Source organism: Bombus impatiens, unplaced genomic scaffold (assembly GCF_000188095.3).
Source record: "Bombus impatiens unplaced genomic scaffold, BIMP_2.2 scf_0969, whole genome shotgun sequence".
NCBI lineage: Eukaryota > Metazoa > Arthropoda > Insecta > Hymenoptera > Apidae > Bombus > Bombus impatiens.
The window spans coordinates 628,722-646,470 of record NT_177388.1 but is presented as its reverse complement, the minus strand read 5'-3'; the positions used below and the strand labels follow the sequence as shown (position 1 = coordinate 646,470).

Genomic DNA, 17,749 nt, shown 5'->3' with positions numbered 1-17,749 from the left:
AAGTGTCAAGCTTCGCTTTTCGAGGCGGATTAACAATCGCACCGAATTAAAACAATTCCGATGACAGAGCTTCTATGAGCTCTGGAACGTATCGCGAATCGATAACTAACGAGAAGTCGCGTTGGTACCGATTTGTACAGCTACATATTTTTTCTTAACTTATTATAAATGGAATAAACAGCATTTATTCCTTTCAACGAGTATCATATCGTTCACGCGAAACATGCGTGTTATAATTAGCTCACGCAAAAATTTAATTCTTCCGTTCGGCCATAATATCGATATCGTTTCTCTTGTTCTCATTGTGTTACACCTTCCGTGAAATTTCCCCCGAAATGTGGGTCAGCAATGCTTCCAACACTATCATCGAAGGTTAACGTGCAAATAAAGCTCGATCGAGCTTACACAATTTCAGTATTCGATCTATATCCGGATATAGCCGCGAATGGATAAGAAAGGGCCGAAAGGATAAAACGTCTTGTTAAACTACACGAGATATCTTATTAGCGACTATCCTACGATGTCACCCAAGACTGATATTTACGTAAATACGAAACTAAAATAAATTTCTTATTCATCTGGATTTCAGTACGCCTTCGGTTTTAACAAAAGACAATTATCCGTAATCGATTGTTTCGACGATCATACTGACATTATCAAATCGTAGTGTTGTTTCAAAGCGTTTATTTATAGAGAAATTACAGGATCACGAATCGCCTCAATCTTTCTATGATTCCAGAATATAAGAAATGTAATGCTCTGTGTATAAATCGTTGCAAAATTAGTCAGTACAGCTGACTTCGTTTAACCGTCTATAAATTAAGCTTGTTACCTCATGTACAATGCTGCTTCAGATTACCACCTCTGTAACTCAGCTTTTTTAAAAATATTCGAACATTTTATGCAGAAAATTCTTCTTTTATTTCATGTTCGTACATATCATAAAGAGTAATTATACCATCGTGCATAATTGCGTAGGAATGAACGGAATTCTTTAACCTGTTAATGGGAAAAGATGAGTTAACTCGTCGCTTTTCAATCTCTTGGACACAATATTTATGGATTTCCTGTTTTTATATTATATCGTGCTAAAAATGAATTATGTTCTGTTTATATTTAACACAATTAAAATCGATTAGTCTGAAGTTGACCTTCCGTCATTAATTTTTAATTAAAGGATGACTTGCTTAATAGGTTAATCCTATCCATTCAGAAATATTACTGCAAAGAATTTGATGTGATGTCGAATAATTTAATATCTTTTATCTTGAGATATATATATCTAACTTTTTCCCTCGTTTTCTAAGATCTAAGGAACGATAGATATCTCCGAGTTATCTCTTTTCAATGATTTTCAAATATCCTATTCTTGAGAGGAATAATCGTATGCATAACCACGAGATATAGTATATATTTAAGTAATAACTACACCTGCAATAAGTATTTACACGTATTCACATCTTTCAATAAATTTTTCGTCTTTCTTATCAGTTTCTACATTTCACTTTCACAGTATCAAATTCTTGTAGTCATGTGAAGACAGTACTAAATGATACGAAATTTATTATGCCAATATACTAATATACTGGATCTAATTAAATGCTATAGCAAATACAGTAAATGTGCAAAAGCTTATAGCCAGGAGGCTAAAAGGAAACAATTCAAGTTACAATTTGTTACAGTTAATAGTTGAACATTAATGATAGAAGAATAAACTGGAGCAATCATATCAAAAGATACACGGTGAGGAAAGAAGGCGATAATTTCGAGAAAGCTGCGGCTATCGACGCCGAGCATCGTCGGCACGCTCGCTGTCGCTTTTAACGTTCACCCCTTGGCGCTCTATGGATTTTCCATTAGTTCCAACCTGAGTACTCGGTTACCTGAAAAACGGTCAGCCACGGGCTACTAGTCAAAGGTAATTTTTCATGATAGATCACGCTCGGCGTGGCGTGTCGCGAGCGCGCTTGCTCACGACGGCGAAAAGTATGCTGCTGTGCAGCAGAAGATCAAACGTGCCAACAACGTCGTCGCCTCTCTTGCTCTTATCGTTGTTGCTCCCGATGAATCGCCGATTATCGATCGTTAAGCCCTCGCTGTTACCTTTAATCCCCCTCCATGACTGACCACATGGATCCATTCGACGATTCATCGTGCCTTTGCGTCACCTAAATACACGTAACGCGGGATCCAATATGTGAAAATATATATCTTGGTGTTCGAAGAAGTGGAACGAGGATCTTGGATAATTATAGAGATAATTCTTGGTTTGTGTAAGTTTTGATTGCAGCTTTTATTATAGAATTCTATTTGTCTGAACTACATTTAGTAGAACGAAATTTTAGTTAGTGCTTGATTGTCCATTTATTCAAACACAGAACTCTATTATCAGATTGCTAATATCTATACTAATTTATATTTTTATGAACTAGGAAGCTCAGATATAGGCAAAGATTTATTTCATCCACTAAGTATCATAGCAAGTACTGTAGTTTCAAAATTCTATATATTTTTGCATATGTGAATTTTATGGAATAATGTTCCTTTAAATTTTCTACAGATTCACAAAAATCCGCTCTCTACCTACCGTATGAACTCGAATTATATTTTTGAGATATAATTTTAGCCATTCAGTGTTCTATTGAGAACCACGTGAAGCTGCACATATCAGCAAATATTTGCAAATTAAAAGGGCGAAGGATAAAATATAATGGCTTACCCAAAAACACCGACGGCTACTGCTGCCTCTCGAAGCGCGCGTTCCTGGTCCATCTCGACGAGAGCCTCTGGTCTAATGGTGGCAGTGTTTCTGGGTTGCCGTTCATTCTGTACAGCTGAAACAGAAGCGTACACCTTCGATGTAACGTCGATAACAGGCGTTAATTGCAGCCACGAATTAATTACACGCCTCCGTGTACTGCCTCGCGCGCGCTTCAGTCAGCGCCATCGAACGTAATGTCTTTCGGAATTTGCGCACAATTTGCGAAATTGTACACATCGTGATTAATTGCTTGTCAATCCTCAAGAAAACGAACAATATTGTTCGAGGTTTTTAACCTTACAAATTGATAACAGATCAAGATTATTGTTTTCCTTCGACGTATCGAACGTGAAGATAAAAATAGTGGCGTGTATTTTTATCAGAGAAGGGGTGAGGAAGCCATTATATATTTTACGTTGAAAAACGTTCTATATTTGGGAAACAATATAATAATAATAATTATAGAAATATCTGAAATCTATTAAAAAAAGTTAATAAATCATCTAAACGATCTTTATTTATTAAATCCGTAAATAAACTTCAACTTCAAATATTTTTTTATTCTTTATACGCTTCGAAACATATATCTAAATTTTTAGATAGATGAAGTTTTTAATATAGTAATTGACCTATAAGAACCATGGTACTAAATTTTAGATAATTCTAGTTCTTAACATAATAATTCCTTTATAAGTATTATCAGTATAATCGTCGATGCATGTTTTCCAGTTGAGCTAAAATTAAGTAATGTTCGTGTATAATATTATGCAATAGCGCAATTCCAAGAACAAGGTTTCCGTTCTGAGAGAACAAAACGATCAACTAAACCAGACAATCGAGCGTCGTTCATGGTATGTCTCTCGATAATGTCTCTCCACTGTGTTCGTTACATGGAATATCCTCTCCCCTGTAGAGTTTCTTGGTTATTGAAATATCAGTGGAGTTCGCTGGTTCGACGAGTCTTGCCAGATTAATCGGGGAACAAACGATTGGCCACCACCCTCTCGTCAAACTCACGTAACGCAGCGTTATATCACGCCAGTGGCCTGCGACTGACAAGCGTGAATTTAACAGACGTGTAGGAATCAGCCGCGTTTATTGTTTGTATATATTGCCGTTCGATAATTCCCATTCGGCTGCCAGCTAACGGAAGACGAGGTTCCACCTCTGGAAACCTTATGCACCGTAGACTACCAGAAAATGGAGTAATATTCCCTTCTCGTATTTTCAGCGACGTGTATTTTCATCAGGATTGAATTAATACGCGAAATCGAAATGGGAAGTAGAAGAGCTTTGCTTTGTTTGCTTAATGCTTAACTTGGCGTTCTGACCTTCGAAAATGATTATATTAGGGGCACAATAAGGATAATAAGGATACATTAAGGGGTGAAATAAAGACAAAGTATTATTCTTTTGATGTTTGGCGTGTTTCACTACAAAAGTGAATTTTAGGATAAGCAGGAAAATTAAAAATGGTGTGTTAAATATCAAAATTTAAATTTTGATTATATTGGCATATCAAATATAGACAAAATATTGGGGTGTTCTGGTATAAAACTGAATCGTAAGATAAATAGAAAAAAGGAATGGAGTGGCAAAATGAGAATTGGAATTTTGGAGTGTTCTATTTTAACATAAGTAGAAAAGCGAAAGATTGTATATTAGTGACTTCAATTTAAATTTTGATGTAGAAGGTGTGGCGATTTATGTTTAAGTTCCTTTCTTCGTATTGTCACACAGTGTGGTTTGATAAGAGCATCATAAAATATTTACACAACTGCGAAAGAAACAATATTGTTTTTGGTATTCTATAGAGGGCAAATCAACAAAAGGTTATTCATAATAAGTTATAACACGAATATTTATATTTTAATAACATTGAATGAAGAACATACTGCACCTATTTTCTCCTTTTATTAGTTTATCTTTGTTACGTTCAGAAATGCCTTCGAATAATGTGGGGAACCAAATTACTCAAAACATAAAATGGACATTTACCAGTGCACCATGTTCGATGATGTAATAATGATAATTGAAAAATTAGCAATCGTTGTTAATCCTAAAAAATCAGCAAAGCTTCGCAAAAACTACATATTTGCAAAAATTAAAGGGAAATGGTAAATTAAATCTGATCAAAGAAATTTGAAACGAATTAGATAGAAAATATAAAGAAGTTTAACCAGTATCATTTACCACATGCACAAATTTCTTCCAAACTCTACCAATATAATCATGATATGTACATAGTCCAGCCTCGTACAGTACTAATGAAGTTTCGAAATGTTCGTATAAAACACGTAATATATTCATTAAAAGTACCTAAAAATGTCCAAATACTTTCGCGAGCCACTGTATAAGTGTTCCAACGCTTATAAATGTTAGCGTACATTTCCCCTGTCGGTAAAAAACACCTGAAAATTTCCATCTTCATTCGAAAAGCGTGTCTCAAAGCAGGAAATACTGATGGTCAACATCTTCGACTTTCCGCAAAGGCTGTACCACAAAGACGCGACGATTCCATCCATTTCCATTCCCAAGAGGGAAGACTCGTGACGTCGGGCACATGCTAATGGCGTTGCGATTAGGGCACTCAGTGGTGTGTAATGGCCAGCAGAATTTTTTTTTCCAGCTTCCCCCTTTTTAGCGTGGCACGGGTGCACAGTAATTTCGTAATAATAAAAAGCGTGCCGCGGCTCACTTTACCTACGCGTCGTGCTGCCTGCTGAGCGGCTTAATAGGATCCTCCTACTTCGTCAAGCCTTTTGCATCCGGCCCTCTGTCTCTCTCGTTTTTTTCTGTTCCCGGAGCTTTCTTCCCTTGCTTCGCCCTCGCTCTCTCACTTTTTCTCTCGTTTACCCTGCCGGTGGAAAAGATAAACGCCCTTCCGCCGGTCGCGTCCCCGGGAAATTTTTCTTGTCCGCGTGTGTAACGCGTCGTGCTTTCCCTTTTGTCTTTTTAACTCTTCAGTCCGCTTATTTTCACACACCCCCCTTCCTTTTCCTTTTTTCCTCTGTCTTCTTCTCTTTTCTTCTTTTTCCACGTGCCTTTGATTTTCTTTTTTTAATGCATCAACCGGCGATTCGAGGTGTTGTGGATACTTAAGGACACTAGAGGGAGACTTCACTCGAGAACTTCTAACTTGGAAATAGATTTCGGATATCGCTGTGACATTATGTTGTTGATAAGTTTTATAAAATGTTAATACAGGGTGGTTTTATAATTAATGTATACGCATATGAACACCGTAGGTGAAAGATAGACCACTTCTACACACGTTTCTGTTTTTCCTGTCTTTTTATAGAAGAGCTGTTTCACTTAAAATTTTATATTGAAATTATATTTTCATCTATCTTCAAACGAAGGGATATCAATTATCATTGCTCGATCTACCACACACAAATCAACCGTTAGAATGATCGCTACCGCGTGTTGCGGTTGGCCTCCGATGAAAATCGCGTATGCAGAGCGGCAAAACATGAAACACGCGGCGAAGACATGCCGCATGCAGAGAATAGTGCGGTTGGCCGCGACGGGCGAAAACGATGTCGGGCGTCGTAAACACCGCGGTCGTTAGCGACGGTCGCGTGGCCGTCGCCGAGCCCCGAAGGGTTAATTGGGGGAAATAAACGTATGCAACGTGCGACCGATCCTTGTACGCAAAAATCCTCGCGCTCCTCGTTGTCTGGCGCGCGCCCTTTCCTCGCGTCTGCTCAAGGGACGCGCGTGTATCGCACGATGACAAGGAATCCGTTAGCGGAGGCGTACAGAGAAAGAGAGCACAGCAAATTGTGTCATAACGGTGGGCGAGAAAGGAAGGGACAGAAAATGCGGAAGAAGCAAAGTGAAAAAGGGAGGCAGACCTCCCACGGTGAGCTTCACGCAAATGAGAGTGAAACGATCTGTAAAAGGGCGTTTATCTCCCTGGTGTGAAACTACATGTCGTAGACGCCAGCACCATGGGAAGGGTTCACACCGGATAGAGAAGTTTCTCTGCTTATCGAACGAGAAGAATTAACGATTGTAATTACGAGGAATTACGCCTGGAGAAACGACGTGCCATCGATAAATGGACGGGATGGTAGATCGGTTACCTGGACTTTTGATTATTCCGCCTGATGGAAATGGAAAATGTGTTTAAAGTGTGATATTTTTATTGAATGATTATATCAATACAGGTAACGATTTTAGATATATTGATTGAATATATTGAGTGATTCGATGTATTTAGTTGATTGAATAATTTTTGGTATTTTTATATTAATATTATGATATTATAAAATATAACATCATCAAGAGAAGCTTTGCGAACGTTATTAGCTTTTTCTCCAAGGAAGATATAAATCCATTTTTGTTGATGTTCCGACGTTTATGTCATTCGGCGACTAAAAAAACAAATTTTAATAACATATCGTTGAAAGTAAAATTTGCCAGAAGTATTGAAATACGTGGTTTTATTTATCTGTGGAAAAAAAAGGTATAAAAAATGAAACCATTTAAAGTCACATGAAATTAGGGAAAATACTGAAATTTTTGTCTCTATCCCTTAAAGATCAGTTAGAAAATTGTTGTGCCTCTAAAAACGTAACTATCAACAAAATTAGTATCAAAACCATGAAAACAACCCCCTTTCCGCATTTCAACAATTTCTATCACTTACTGATTAGTTCTCTAGTATTTCTAGCATCATTCTCTAGTTCTGGACGAAACACTCTTCGCCATCCTTTCTCCACATCGTTCTGTCTCGTTCCTACTTCACCCCCGCCCACTCCCACGTTGATAACCATCAACAAAATTAATACCAAAAGTGTAAAAATAATCTCCTTCCTGTATACCAATTTATAATAGAATAGCAACATCATGGCAAACAATTATTCACGATGCAAGCAGAGGCACCTACAAAACGATATTAATCAAACAATGATCTATGTACATCAATTGCTTGCAGAAAAATAGCACCACACAAACTGATATATCGGAAGATGAAATCGCGAAAGTTTACGAAATATCTTGGTCTTCATCGCGAAGCGTAACTCCCGACGCTGGGCAATCTAATTTCCCGGGGAAACGACTGACGTTCCATAGAAACGTCATCGTACCGGTCGCCAAGGGAACCAGAATCCAATTGGAAGTATTTCTTCTTACGACGTCAAGTTCGGCAATAAGAAAGTTGGCGCGCGCCGCGGGACGAGTTTCCGCGGGGACGACGCGACGGAAGAAAAAAGAAAAGGAAGACGGTGGAACAACGTTGGAAAAAGGGGGAAATGCTCTTTTGCCGTGGCAGGTGCGCCTGTTCGCTGGCTGAGAAGGCATTAAGAGTTGAATCGAACGGTGCCGCCAAAGCGGACCAAACCACCCCGTGCCAATCGCTCCGCCTTTATCCAGTTATTTATGTCGCGAACATAAAGGACCCTCGCTCGAATTCCGCTCTTCAACGAAGAGAAAAGAGAAAACGTGCCGTTGATTGATTTCCACAATACGGGTTTACCTGCGGAAATAGATAATCTAATATATCGATAGCCGGTGAGATGCATTGGCAACCCTCTAAAAAGAGAGAGAGATATTTTTCTTTTGCTCCGAAAATCGCGATTTGTGTCGACAAAGTTGATGTGAAGTATCTTTTGGTAAAACGTCTTTTGGTAAACGTTAGAGTTGAGTTTTAGATGTTGAAAGATATGAAGACCACAGAAGAAAGATATGCTGGGTACATGTTTGTTGATTTTAAAAATTAAATCATTTGCGTGGAATTTTCTTAACAATTCAAGAAAAGTCTTTTGGAATTTTTCTCATTAGCTTAGATACATATATTTCTTTATTTAATTACACAAACGAGTTAGTGGATGTTAAATGTAAGTGTGTATGTATATGAAATATACATACTTTTGCAGACATTACTTATTATAAAAGGAGTTTCGCTGGAATAATGGTATCTTGGATGTTATAAATGTTTGAGCAAAATAAATGTAAATGATTCGTAAAATCTTTCTTTTGGCTTGAATTTTGGTAGGATTTTTTATGTTTTTGATGTTTTATAGGGATTACATATTTTGGAGAGTTTTATTGACGATCTAAATAAATTATGATATGAAATTTGAGATTTTAAACTCAGTCGGTTTTAGATATTTGATTTCTAATTTACACATGGATGCTTTTATCCCAAAGAAAATTAATTTTTCATTTTTTCGAAGTTTCCTTAAAAAGACACCGGCACTTTTTTTCAATTCACTTTAATTAACTCGCATAAGTCGATTAAGAGGAAAGTAATTGTTTTATGCTCACCATACAGCATCCATGAAGTGGAAGAGACATGTTCTTTAAAACGTAACAAAAAAAAAATGAGTTTCTATTTAGAACGAGTTAAGTTCAAGCGCTGTTTAAAGAAGAAAACTTATTCGTTGTTCACAGAATTGTTTTTTGTTTTATCTAAAAATCAATTCTGAAGGTTTACTGTTTACGCTTTCCATCATATTTGAACATTTTGAACAACTTCATTGGTTCGACGAAGAAAATGGAAGTTTATTGCTCAGGAAGCGAATTATTCCTCGCACGAAGTTATCCCAAATGTGTCAACTTTTACAATATTCTTTAAAATTTTACATCATTTCATTAATGTGTAAAATATAGATTATTCGTTTAATTCGCCGAATATTGTTTCTTATACTAATCTATAATGAGGAATAAGGACTAAAACGAAGTACATAAAAGATATGAGGTAATTTTCACGATAAAATGAATCGCGTGCTTATCGAATATCTCCCCTAATATTTAATTCAGTTACTCACCGTCTTTATTCATTCCCATCTGCATACATTTCTTCAAACGGCATGCCTGACATTGATTTCGGTGAGCTTTGTCCACAACACATCTTCCAGTACCGGCTTGACATCTGAACATAAAATTTTGCGATACATTTAAGAAGGTTCTAAAAACAAAGAACCTCCATAAATTTTGTGTACTCCCGAATACTTCTCCAACAATTAACTTATCAATTTTATTAATATTATAATCATTAAACGAAATTCGAAGATAGCTTAAGTGAAAATTTTGTTTTAAAATTTTCATTCTTATTCTTAATTTGTTTTTTTCTTAATTTCTCATCGGAAGGATTTCTCTCTAAAAAAAAATTTTCATTTTACATATACCTCCAATTTCCATTATTACACTCATCTATATAGCAATTTAATTATGTACGATTTATTTTCATATCGAGTATCAGTAGATTGAAAATGAAGAAGAATTATGAGGTGAAAACATCGTTTGCCATTATTGGTGGAAAAGCTCTCTCGGTTGTCGAAATCGATCGATCCTTGACGACGACGTTTCATCGACGACTATCGTAACTTGATGGCTGTTGTCCCTTTCGAAAAGACGACAAATTTCGAGCGCACTTGCCGGAAATCCTGGCTGTGTACTCAGGAGATGGCGTTAAATTCGATTACTTTCATTGTTCAGCTAACCCGGTTATCCTGTTGAGCTGACTAACGTAAAGAGGCTACCGCTCGGGGTCACGTACTTTCTTCTTATCCCTCTTAATTTCATCAAATCCAGCGGTAGCCTCGTGGTGCTTCGTTTCTTAGGGGTTACAATCACTTCTACTTTTCTTTTTCTTCTGCATAACGCGAATCGTTCGACGTAGAAATTAATGTGATTCGTTGCAGTTTTTGTGGATGGTTACCGTGTACAGAGACATATTTCGTTTACTCATATTTCGTATTTTCACTCTTTCTTATATGTATTGAGAATCATTTAATAGATTTTCAAATTTAACGTTTTAATAGATACCTACTCATTGTCAGTGTTCTAAAGATTTAGTAACTTTAGCAACTTCCTAAAGTAAAGTATCGAAGTAGATATTAAAACATCAAACTTCTTTCAAGAAATAATGTTCACTATTTAATTGGAGCGCTGGAGGTAAAAAAACATTAATATTTAATAATTCAAATTTTAACTTAGATATTCAAGTGATATACACCTATTTAATATCGTTCCTTTTTCCATCCAATCGTAATTCCACCGCAATTCATTCAAATATATTCAAATATTATACGATTTAGTCAAACGAACGAACAATATTTTTGATCTAAAATGTTATATCTATGAAAGAATAGTATTTTGAGAAAGTATCTGAGACTATCAAAAAGTAATCGTGTAAACAAAGGATGCATAGTCATCTAACGTTTTTGATAGACTTGTCCAAATCTTGGGAATAGTTGTATCAAGGGAAAGATATAGAATACTAGCGATAAATGTGTAGAATGTGCATGTGCAAAGATAATCGGTTGTTAGATAACAACTGAGAGAGATGATTTTTTCGTTCTTTCCTTGTATTAAAGGATAACTTCTTCTTTATCAATCATATCCATTTTTACCAATCACAACTGTTCAAACGAAAGGCATGCCTTCCTGTAAACAATTCCCAGTTCCCATGGACAGACGAATCAGAAAAAAGATGTCCACGGTAGTAATTCGATGGTAGTTGCCCGGGGCTCGATCAGGGCGGTCGATCGATTCCCGGGGCTCTGTTAGCGCGATTTTAACTAACGTCACTCACAAGGAGGCGGCTTGATCCAGCGGCGCGACGAAAGGACGCGGCAACCGTCCTGGAACTATCTTGTCCCGAGGCGGTGGAACACGAAGGGCACCGAAGGGTGGCTGCGTGTTGCCGTGCCAGCGGGGTTCCTCTCGCAAATTGATTTGCGTTCACACCCCAGCGAGCCTTCGCTGTGCCGCCTCTGGCCCGTGCAACAACGGGGGATACATCACCCTCGGCCCTCCTCGGCATTCATGCTTCAGAACCACATCATACATTTATTTACGCATCTTTCTATTCTTTTCTTAACCGGCATTGTTTGGCTCATCGAGTTACCGGAAACATGTGCTGCCTGTTATCACGCCCGGAGATCGCGACTACGGATCGTTCAATGACTTGACCTTTCCCCCTAACATTTAGAAATCCGATGAAGAATGGTTTCACTGATGATCATCGCTATACAATAGTGGAAGCAAGAAATGTGGGCAATATGGTTGAGTTGTCATTTTTGAGAATGAAGGAAATTTGAAGCTTTGATATTATGTTAGAAATTGATGTACGTTTCGGCTCATAAATATTAACTACCGAAAGAGATTAAGTTAAGGACGAAGAACGTAATATACAATAAATACAATATTAGCACATACCCTTATTTTCTAATGATTTATCAGGTTCTATGTACTTCATTTTCATAATATGTAATTTTTGTAGCGATATGCAAATGCTAGTAAATGATACAAAATTTAATACGTTTGGTTCAAATTAATATTTTAATGCTATAGTAAATACAATGGTGTGCCAATTCCTTTCATAGCCATTGTATGAAGGACTGATACATATATTTTAATATCCATATCAATAGAAATCTGCCAGTAATGTCGTCGACAAGAAAAACACTCGTTTATCGGTCACAGCATGGAACATCTATTGCTCGCAAAATTCGAGTGTATCCCGATGGGAGTTGGTGCGAACTTTCCACGCAATCTGCATCATGCACGATCTATTTAATTGTATCTAACCGATCCGTGAAGTTGGACTTTAATCTGACGATTATGGTTGGTACGCCGCCGCGCTACGGTGCATCGCATCGACACGCATCTGTCGTGGTTCTGTTCCCCTCTACTAGTAATTGGTTATCTGTGCGGAGGCTCTTCAATCTTTACCGCGTTACGACCATTCGACAGGAATTGATAATGAAGAATAAAAAGTTGGTGCAATGGGATACGCTCTCGAATAGAAAAGACACGTGGCGAAAATAGTCGATTTTCGATCCGATTTTACATTGTGACAAAACTATACATTAAGTTGATTCATAAGTTTACGTAGTTTCCATTTCATTTCAGTTGCATATTAAATGCAATTCATAATTGATATTTATGAAAATTCATATTTTTATGAATACAATAAAAAATATACTCTAAATAGAGATTTCTTTCACCTTTTAAATACTATGATGATGGAGGATACGTAGTTGACTGACAATAAAAATGTTCCAACTAGGTATCAGGAATAATTGGAAGATTAAAAAGATTAAGACATAATCAAGAGTAAATATAACTGAAGTAGCTGCAATCCTTTTATTTAATAAATTAATTATTAGTTCCATAAATAAAATTATCGTGAAATTATTTCTAAAATCGTGCAAAACCTCCCTTCAAACCTCTCAATCTCTCTGAGTTTTTCACAAATCCCCCATCTCTCTGAAATTATGAATAAACATTGAAACATCTAGTATCTCCCACAAAATGATCACAATACATCCTCAAACCATATGAAACCTTCCTTCAAATTTTCAAACATCTGCCTATCAAGAAAGAAACGACTCAAAAATCTCGGGATATACCCAAGAATACTCCGTAGTCATTGTTGAAGATTATTCGCAGTCTAGTCACGTGCTCAAAGCGACGTAGCTGTAACATTTATTTTCCGAGCATCGACGGGGTTAATAGTTTGTATATCGAGCATCCTTGCGTCGTGTATCTCTTCGACAGGCTTAACGCGCACACCTATGGACGCCTGTTATCGATAGTCACGTATACGTAGTCAAAGGGATGCACGCACACACGAGCCGACATTCCGTGGGCTCGTACGTGGCCCCGTGTAAAACGGATCGAGCGTATCAGACAGCGATTCCGAGCTGAGAGGGATCCGATGGAGATGGATGGCCGTTCCCAGGGGATGGTAATAGTACGTCGTATACACAGGGCGGCGGGTTAGGTGGATAGGTCCTCCAGGGTTCAACATTATGCCGTTCCGCATTGTTGCCCGGTATTACGATGAGCCCACTCGACTCGGACCACATGGCGCCACGGGCTGAACAGTTTGACATTAAACGCCGTAAGAGGATCCGCTGACTAATTTCTATCTGATAGAAGACCAGAGATTTTGCAATCTTATAGGGAGCTTCTCGGAAAAAGTTTCGAGTTGGTTGCATCGATGACTTTCGGAATTAGTATTATATAGTAGGTGTTATGTGAGATGAAAAGATTTATTTGCTGGTTTTGTTTCCTAATATTTGAATGTTACTTGAAGCAATTCATATAGTCATTAAAATTTCCAATTTAATATTGGAGTGTTTAGCTTCATCTGTTGATTCGGTAGAATTCAGTAATTTATAGTATAAAAATATTGGTTTCACATTGAATCGGGAATATTATAAATGTAGGAAAGCTGTGCGCTTGAAAGAGTAACTTATTGTTGAACACAACACTTTTTTAAACTGTAATATATAAGCAGCATATATTTCTAGTAAATACGAATGAGATTATGAAGGAAAAGAATTTATTCTTGTCTATTGAAGCTCCAGTGATGAAATCTCCGATGATATAATTCCGTAATTATATAATGATCTCATTCATGCTTACTCGAAAGACACAAAATCAAATACACATTTCTAAAGTTCTTCATTGAACTCACCTATATATCAGCTTCCGCCTCACGCTTCTTTTGAAGAAACCACTGCATCCGTTGCAAGCGAGAATTCCGTAATGTTTCCCAGAGCTAGTATCTCCGCAGACCACGCATATCAAGCCAAGGCTGCGTGGTGGTTTGCTGCCATGTTGCGGTTGCAGTTGTTGTTGTTGCTGCTGCTGCTGCTGTTGCTGTTGTTGTTGCTGCTGCTGCTGAACTTGTCCCAACAAATGAGGATGTCCGTTTCCCAAAGCAGTTAAGTATGGCGATCTCGCAAGTGGGAAATCCGTGGGTATTCCTCTGCAAAGGGGGACCGGACATTCTTGAACAGACCTCGAGGCGTAAGGATCGTGACTCGAGGTCGATCCTGTCGCCCCCAAAGGACTGTAACGCTCTGGTAATCCTGGAGAGATTACGCTGCTCTCGCCAGAGTCTGGAAACAAATGGTTTTTCAGTTAACTTTTTCTGTCGTCCGAGCACAGTTGTTCGAAGGAATATTTAATTTTTGATATAATAATACAGTAAGTCATGTTTGAACACTTGTTAGAAAAATCTTTTGAAAATTTCATTAACGCTGTAACGAAACTCGACTATCATGAGCATTGGTAAAATTTGAATAGAAATTACAAGATATTTATTACAAATGTATTTTTAGTAAAAAAATTAGTATACAGCGTGACTAGCCAACTTAAGTTAAATTAGTGCTGAACTCGATACTTATAATATTTGTCTTAATATTTGACAGGCAATTGTTGCTTTCAAAGTCAATATTCACAATCAGATTTCTTTTGCCAGGTGACCAGACTTTACACAATTGTTGAAACTTTATTAAACAGATGCATCGACGTAGCCTTCAATCCTTAAAATAATAATGTTCAAAATTTTTTATTTGTTTATTAAGCTACCAATAAAAACAATAGTAAAAGAACGAAATGAGAGCTCTGAGTTGTAGGATTTTAGTGGAGCAACTTCAGATTTATGGTCTGGGCTTATGATCCACGATCGATTTTGATTCATCCTATTCGATCAGATGGCAGTTACGTTCGTCTAATCCCGGAAATCTCCTTCGTGTGCTTATATCACCGGTTGCACCCTTGATTGATTCTCACGAGGAGGGGATCAGGAATGTACATAAAATAATTGTATGCCCACGACTCCTGCGCAGGTCTTATGGTTCGCCAGGAACGATTTACGGGACAGTTTGTGGGTATTCTGAAGATTTGTAGCTGATTAAATGGCCGAAGATAAAGCGATTATCAATACTTTCCACGATTATCGAATCTGTAGTCTAGTAATATTAATAAGAAAAAGAATATAAAATTATAATATTACTAGTAATGTTAATAAAAAGGCGAATATAAGAAATAATTGAAATTTTTGAAATATTTTTATTTGATATATTAGGTTCCTTCAAAAAGAAATTATGATAATTTATCGCTAGAAAAATAGTAATGTGCAATTTGCTATTATTTAATATTATTTGCCAATCTTTCTGGTAGAATCTTCACACGATTGAGGTTGTGGTTTCTGTTCCCATGAGGCTCATGGTTTCTTTTTTCTATCCCTTAAGGCTTACCGACTGGATCGCGAGGCAAACAGTATTTACATCGAGAAATGAGTTCTTAAAAACCACGGCATAAATATTTAGAAGAAGGTAGACGAAAGCGGAAGGCGAGATGATTTTGTCATGGGGAGAATACAAAGTGCTACTTTGCTTAATGTATCCTTTAACTACTCTCTCCTTTCTGTTTTTTTTGTCTTAAATACTGAATCAATTTTGGTCGTGAAACCGTACTAAGTGCCATAGAATAAAAGATAAAAAAATGTGTTACCAAAAATCCTACAATTAGTTATCATTTATATTAGAAGTATTATGTTGATATGTTTTTAACTATAACATTTTATAACATTTTATCTTCGAATGAATGAAACGCTTTATTAAACTGAAAATGTCCATAGAATCCAAATTCTATAAAGATTATGAGGTAACAATTACTTTCGTATCTTTTATCTACTTGAAGTTTAAACTTAATAAACGGTTCATTAGACAAGAATTTCCATTAAAATAAAATTTTGCACAATATTTCTCAATAACAATTGCTTAACAATTTCCTATTACTCGTATTCTTTCACCTGTTCCGTGATAAATGTAAGCGTAATGGATAAATACATTCATAATTTCAACAAAACGGAGTTTATTTTAATAACATTCACCTGTTACGACTATAAAATCAGGTTGTACTACGAACATCCAAATTGATTGCGAAGAAGGAACGTCTAAACGTGCTTCCGGTTCGAAGGAAACTAAATTCTACTGTCACCGCGTGACACGTTAACGATATTAATTGAAAGATGGAAATACAAAGAGATCGGAGGCCGGCGAACATCTGCGTGATCAACGAAATGTGATTTCGCCTCTCCACTCGAGTTTATTAGTCACGCTGGCAGCCCCGACGAGGCGCGAGATCTCCCCGGAATCGTATTTGTCGGCTGTATCGTACCCGATCGAAAACTCGTTCCGGTCTCGTTAATGCCGCGGGGTCAGATAGGATCCGTTTGAATTACCATGCGAATCGACAACAGGTCGATATCAGGTTAGGGTCCCGTTCCTAATACAGTACAAAATAATTTAACCGTACTCTAGTCCGCAGAGTTATTTAAAATCGTTTTCAGGTCGAGCTCATTCAACGACAGATTGCGCTTGGTGCTTGCACTTATTCTTTAAAAAAAAAAGAAAATTAAATCGGTCGAATGGTTCTTGTATGAGGAGGAAGAATTGTTCGAATTAGAGATCGATTTTTGGGAATATTCTTTGAATGATTAATTCGATTATTTAAGCGGATTCCTTTCATCTCGATCATTGTATTCTATTTGGGCATTAACTTGTTACCTTTTTAATTTCTTTACTTGGTTAACTCACTATTTGTTTCAAAATTCGTAATATATTCGAAATATATTTTCAATTTTAAAAGAACAAATTAGGTCTAATTAGAGTTAATAATAAAGTGTTTGGAATTAGAAAGTGAAGGGAACTATAGTATAGGTTTGAAGAAGATTGAAAGGTATGTACAGACTAGTCTGTAGGTTGGGAAGTTCATGTCTGTAATAGTCGAGTTCCCTAATTTAAGATTAAGTTGTTAAAATTAGTTTCTAAGGTGTCATTTTTATAATATAATAAAAATTTATTTAAAATACATGTTGGTTTCATATATGCTATATTACGTAAAAATTATCGTAAGAAGGAAATCATTATTTACTGCACACGTGACAAGAAATGTAAGGATGAATTTAAAGTGCGAATTGACTGTACCATGATGACCTCTTATAGTATCAAATTAAACAAATACATATCTGTAATCGTAATCAATGATCAAAGCCATGGAGCACGTCTGAATCGTTCGTTGACACGCGTGATCCGGCTACATCAGGAAGAATTCAATCGTATCGTTTCGTCGTTACGGTTACGAGGGATGAACTCGAAACGATCTTATTAATGCGACTCACGTAACATCCTAAGCGTGTCGGCTTTTCGATCTCGTTAACACCCTAAT

General features: G+C 36.9%; 1 protein-coding gene across 4 annotated transcripts in view; it reads right to left on the bottom strand.

Moving 5' to 3' along the window:
* Positions 1-17,749, bottom strand: part of LOC100745435 (photoreceptor-specific nuclear receptor-like) — a 31,733-nt gene that overhangs the window by 7,400 nt on the left and 6,584 nt on the right. For 3 of the 4 annotated variants that reach the window (XM_024370824.2, XM_033323415.1, XM_024370823.2), the window contains 4 exons: positions 14,205-14,631; positions 9,541-9,644; positions 9,038-9,070; positions 2,720-2,834 (listed from right to left, as the gene is read on the bottom strand). In XM_024370824.2, coding sequence (XP_024226592.1) covers positions 2,720-2,834; positions 9,038-9,070; positions 9,541-9,644; positions 14,205-14,631 — 679 coding nt within the window. The remainder of the gene's footprint in view (positions 1-2,719; positions 2,835-9,037; positions 9,071-9,540; positions 9,645-14,204; positions 14,632-17,749) is intronic. The other variant, XM_033323416.1, reaches the window with a different exon arrangement.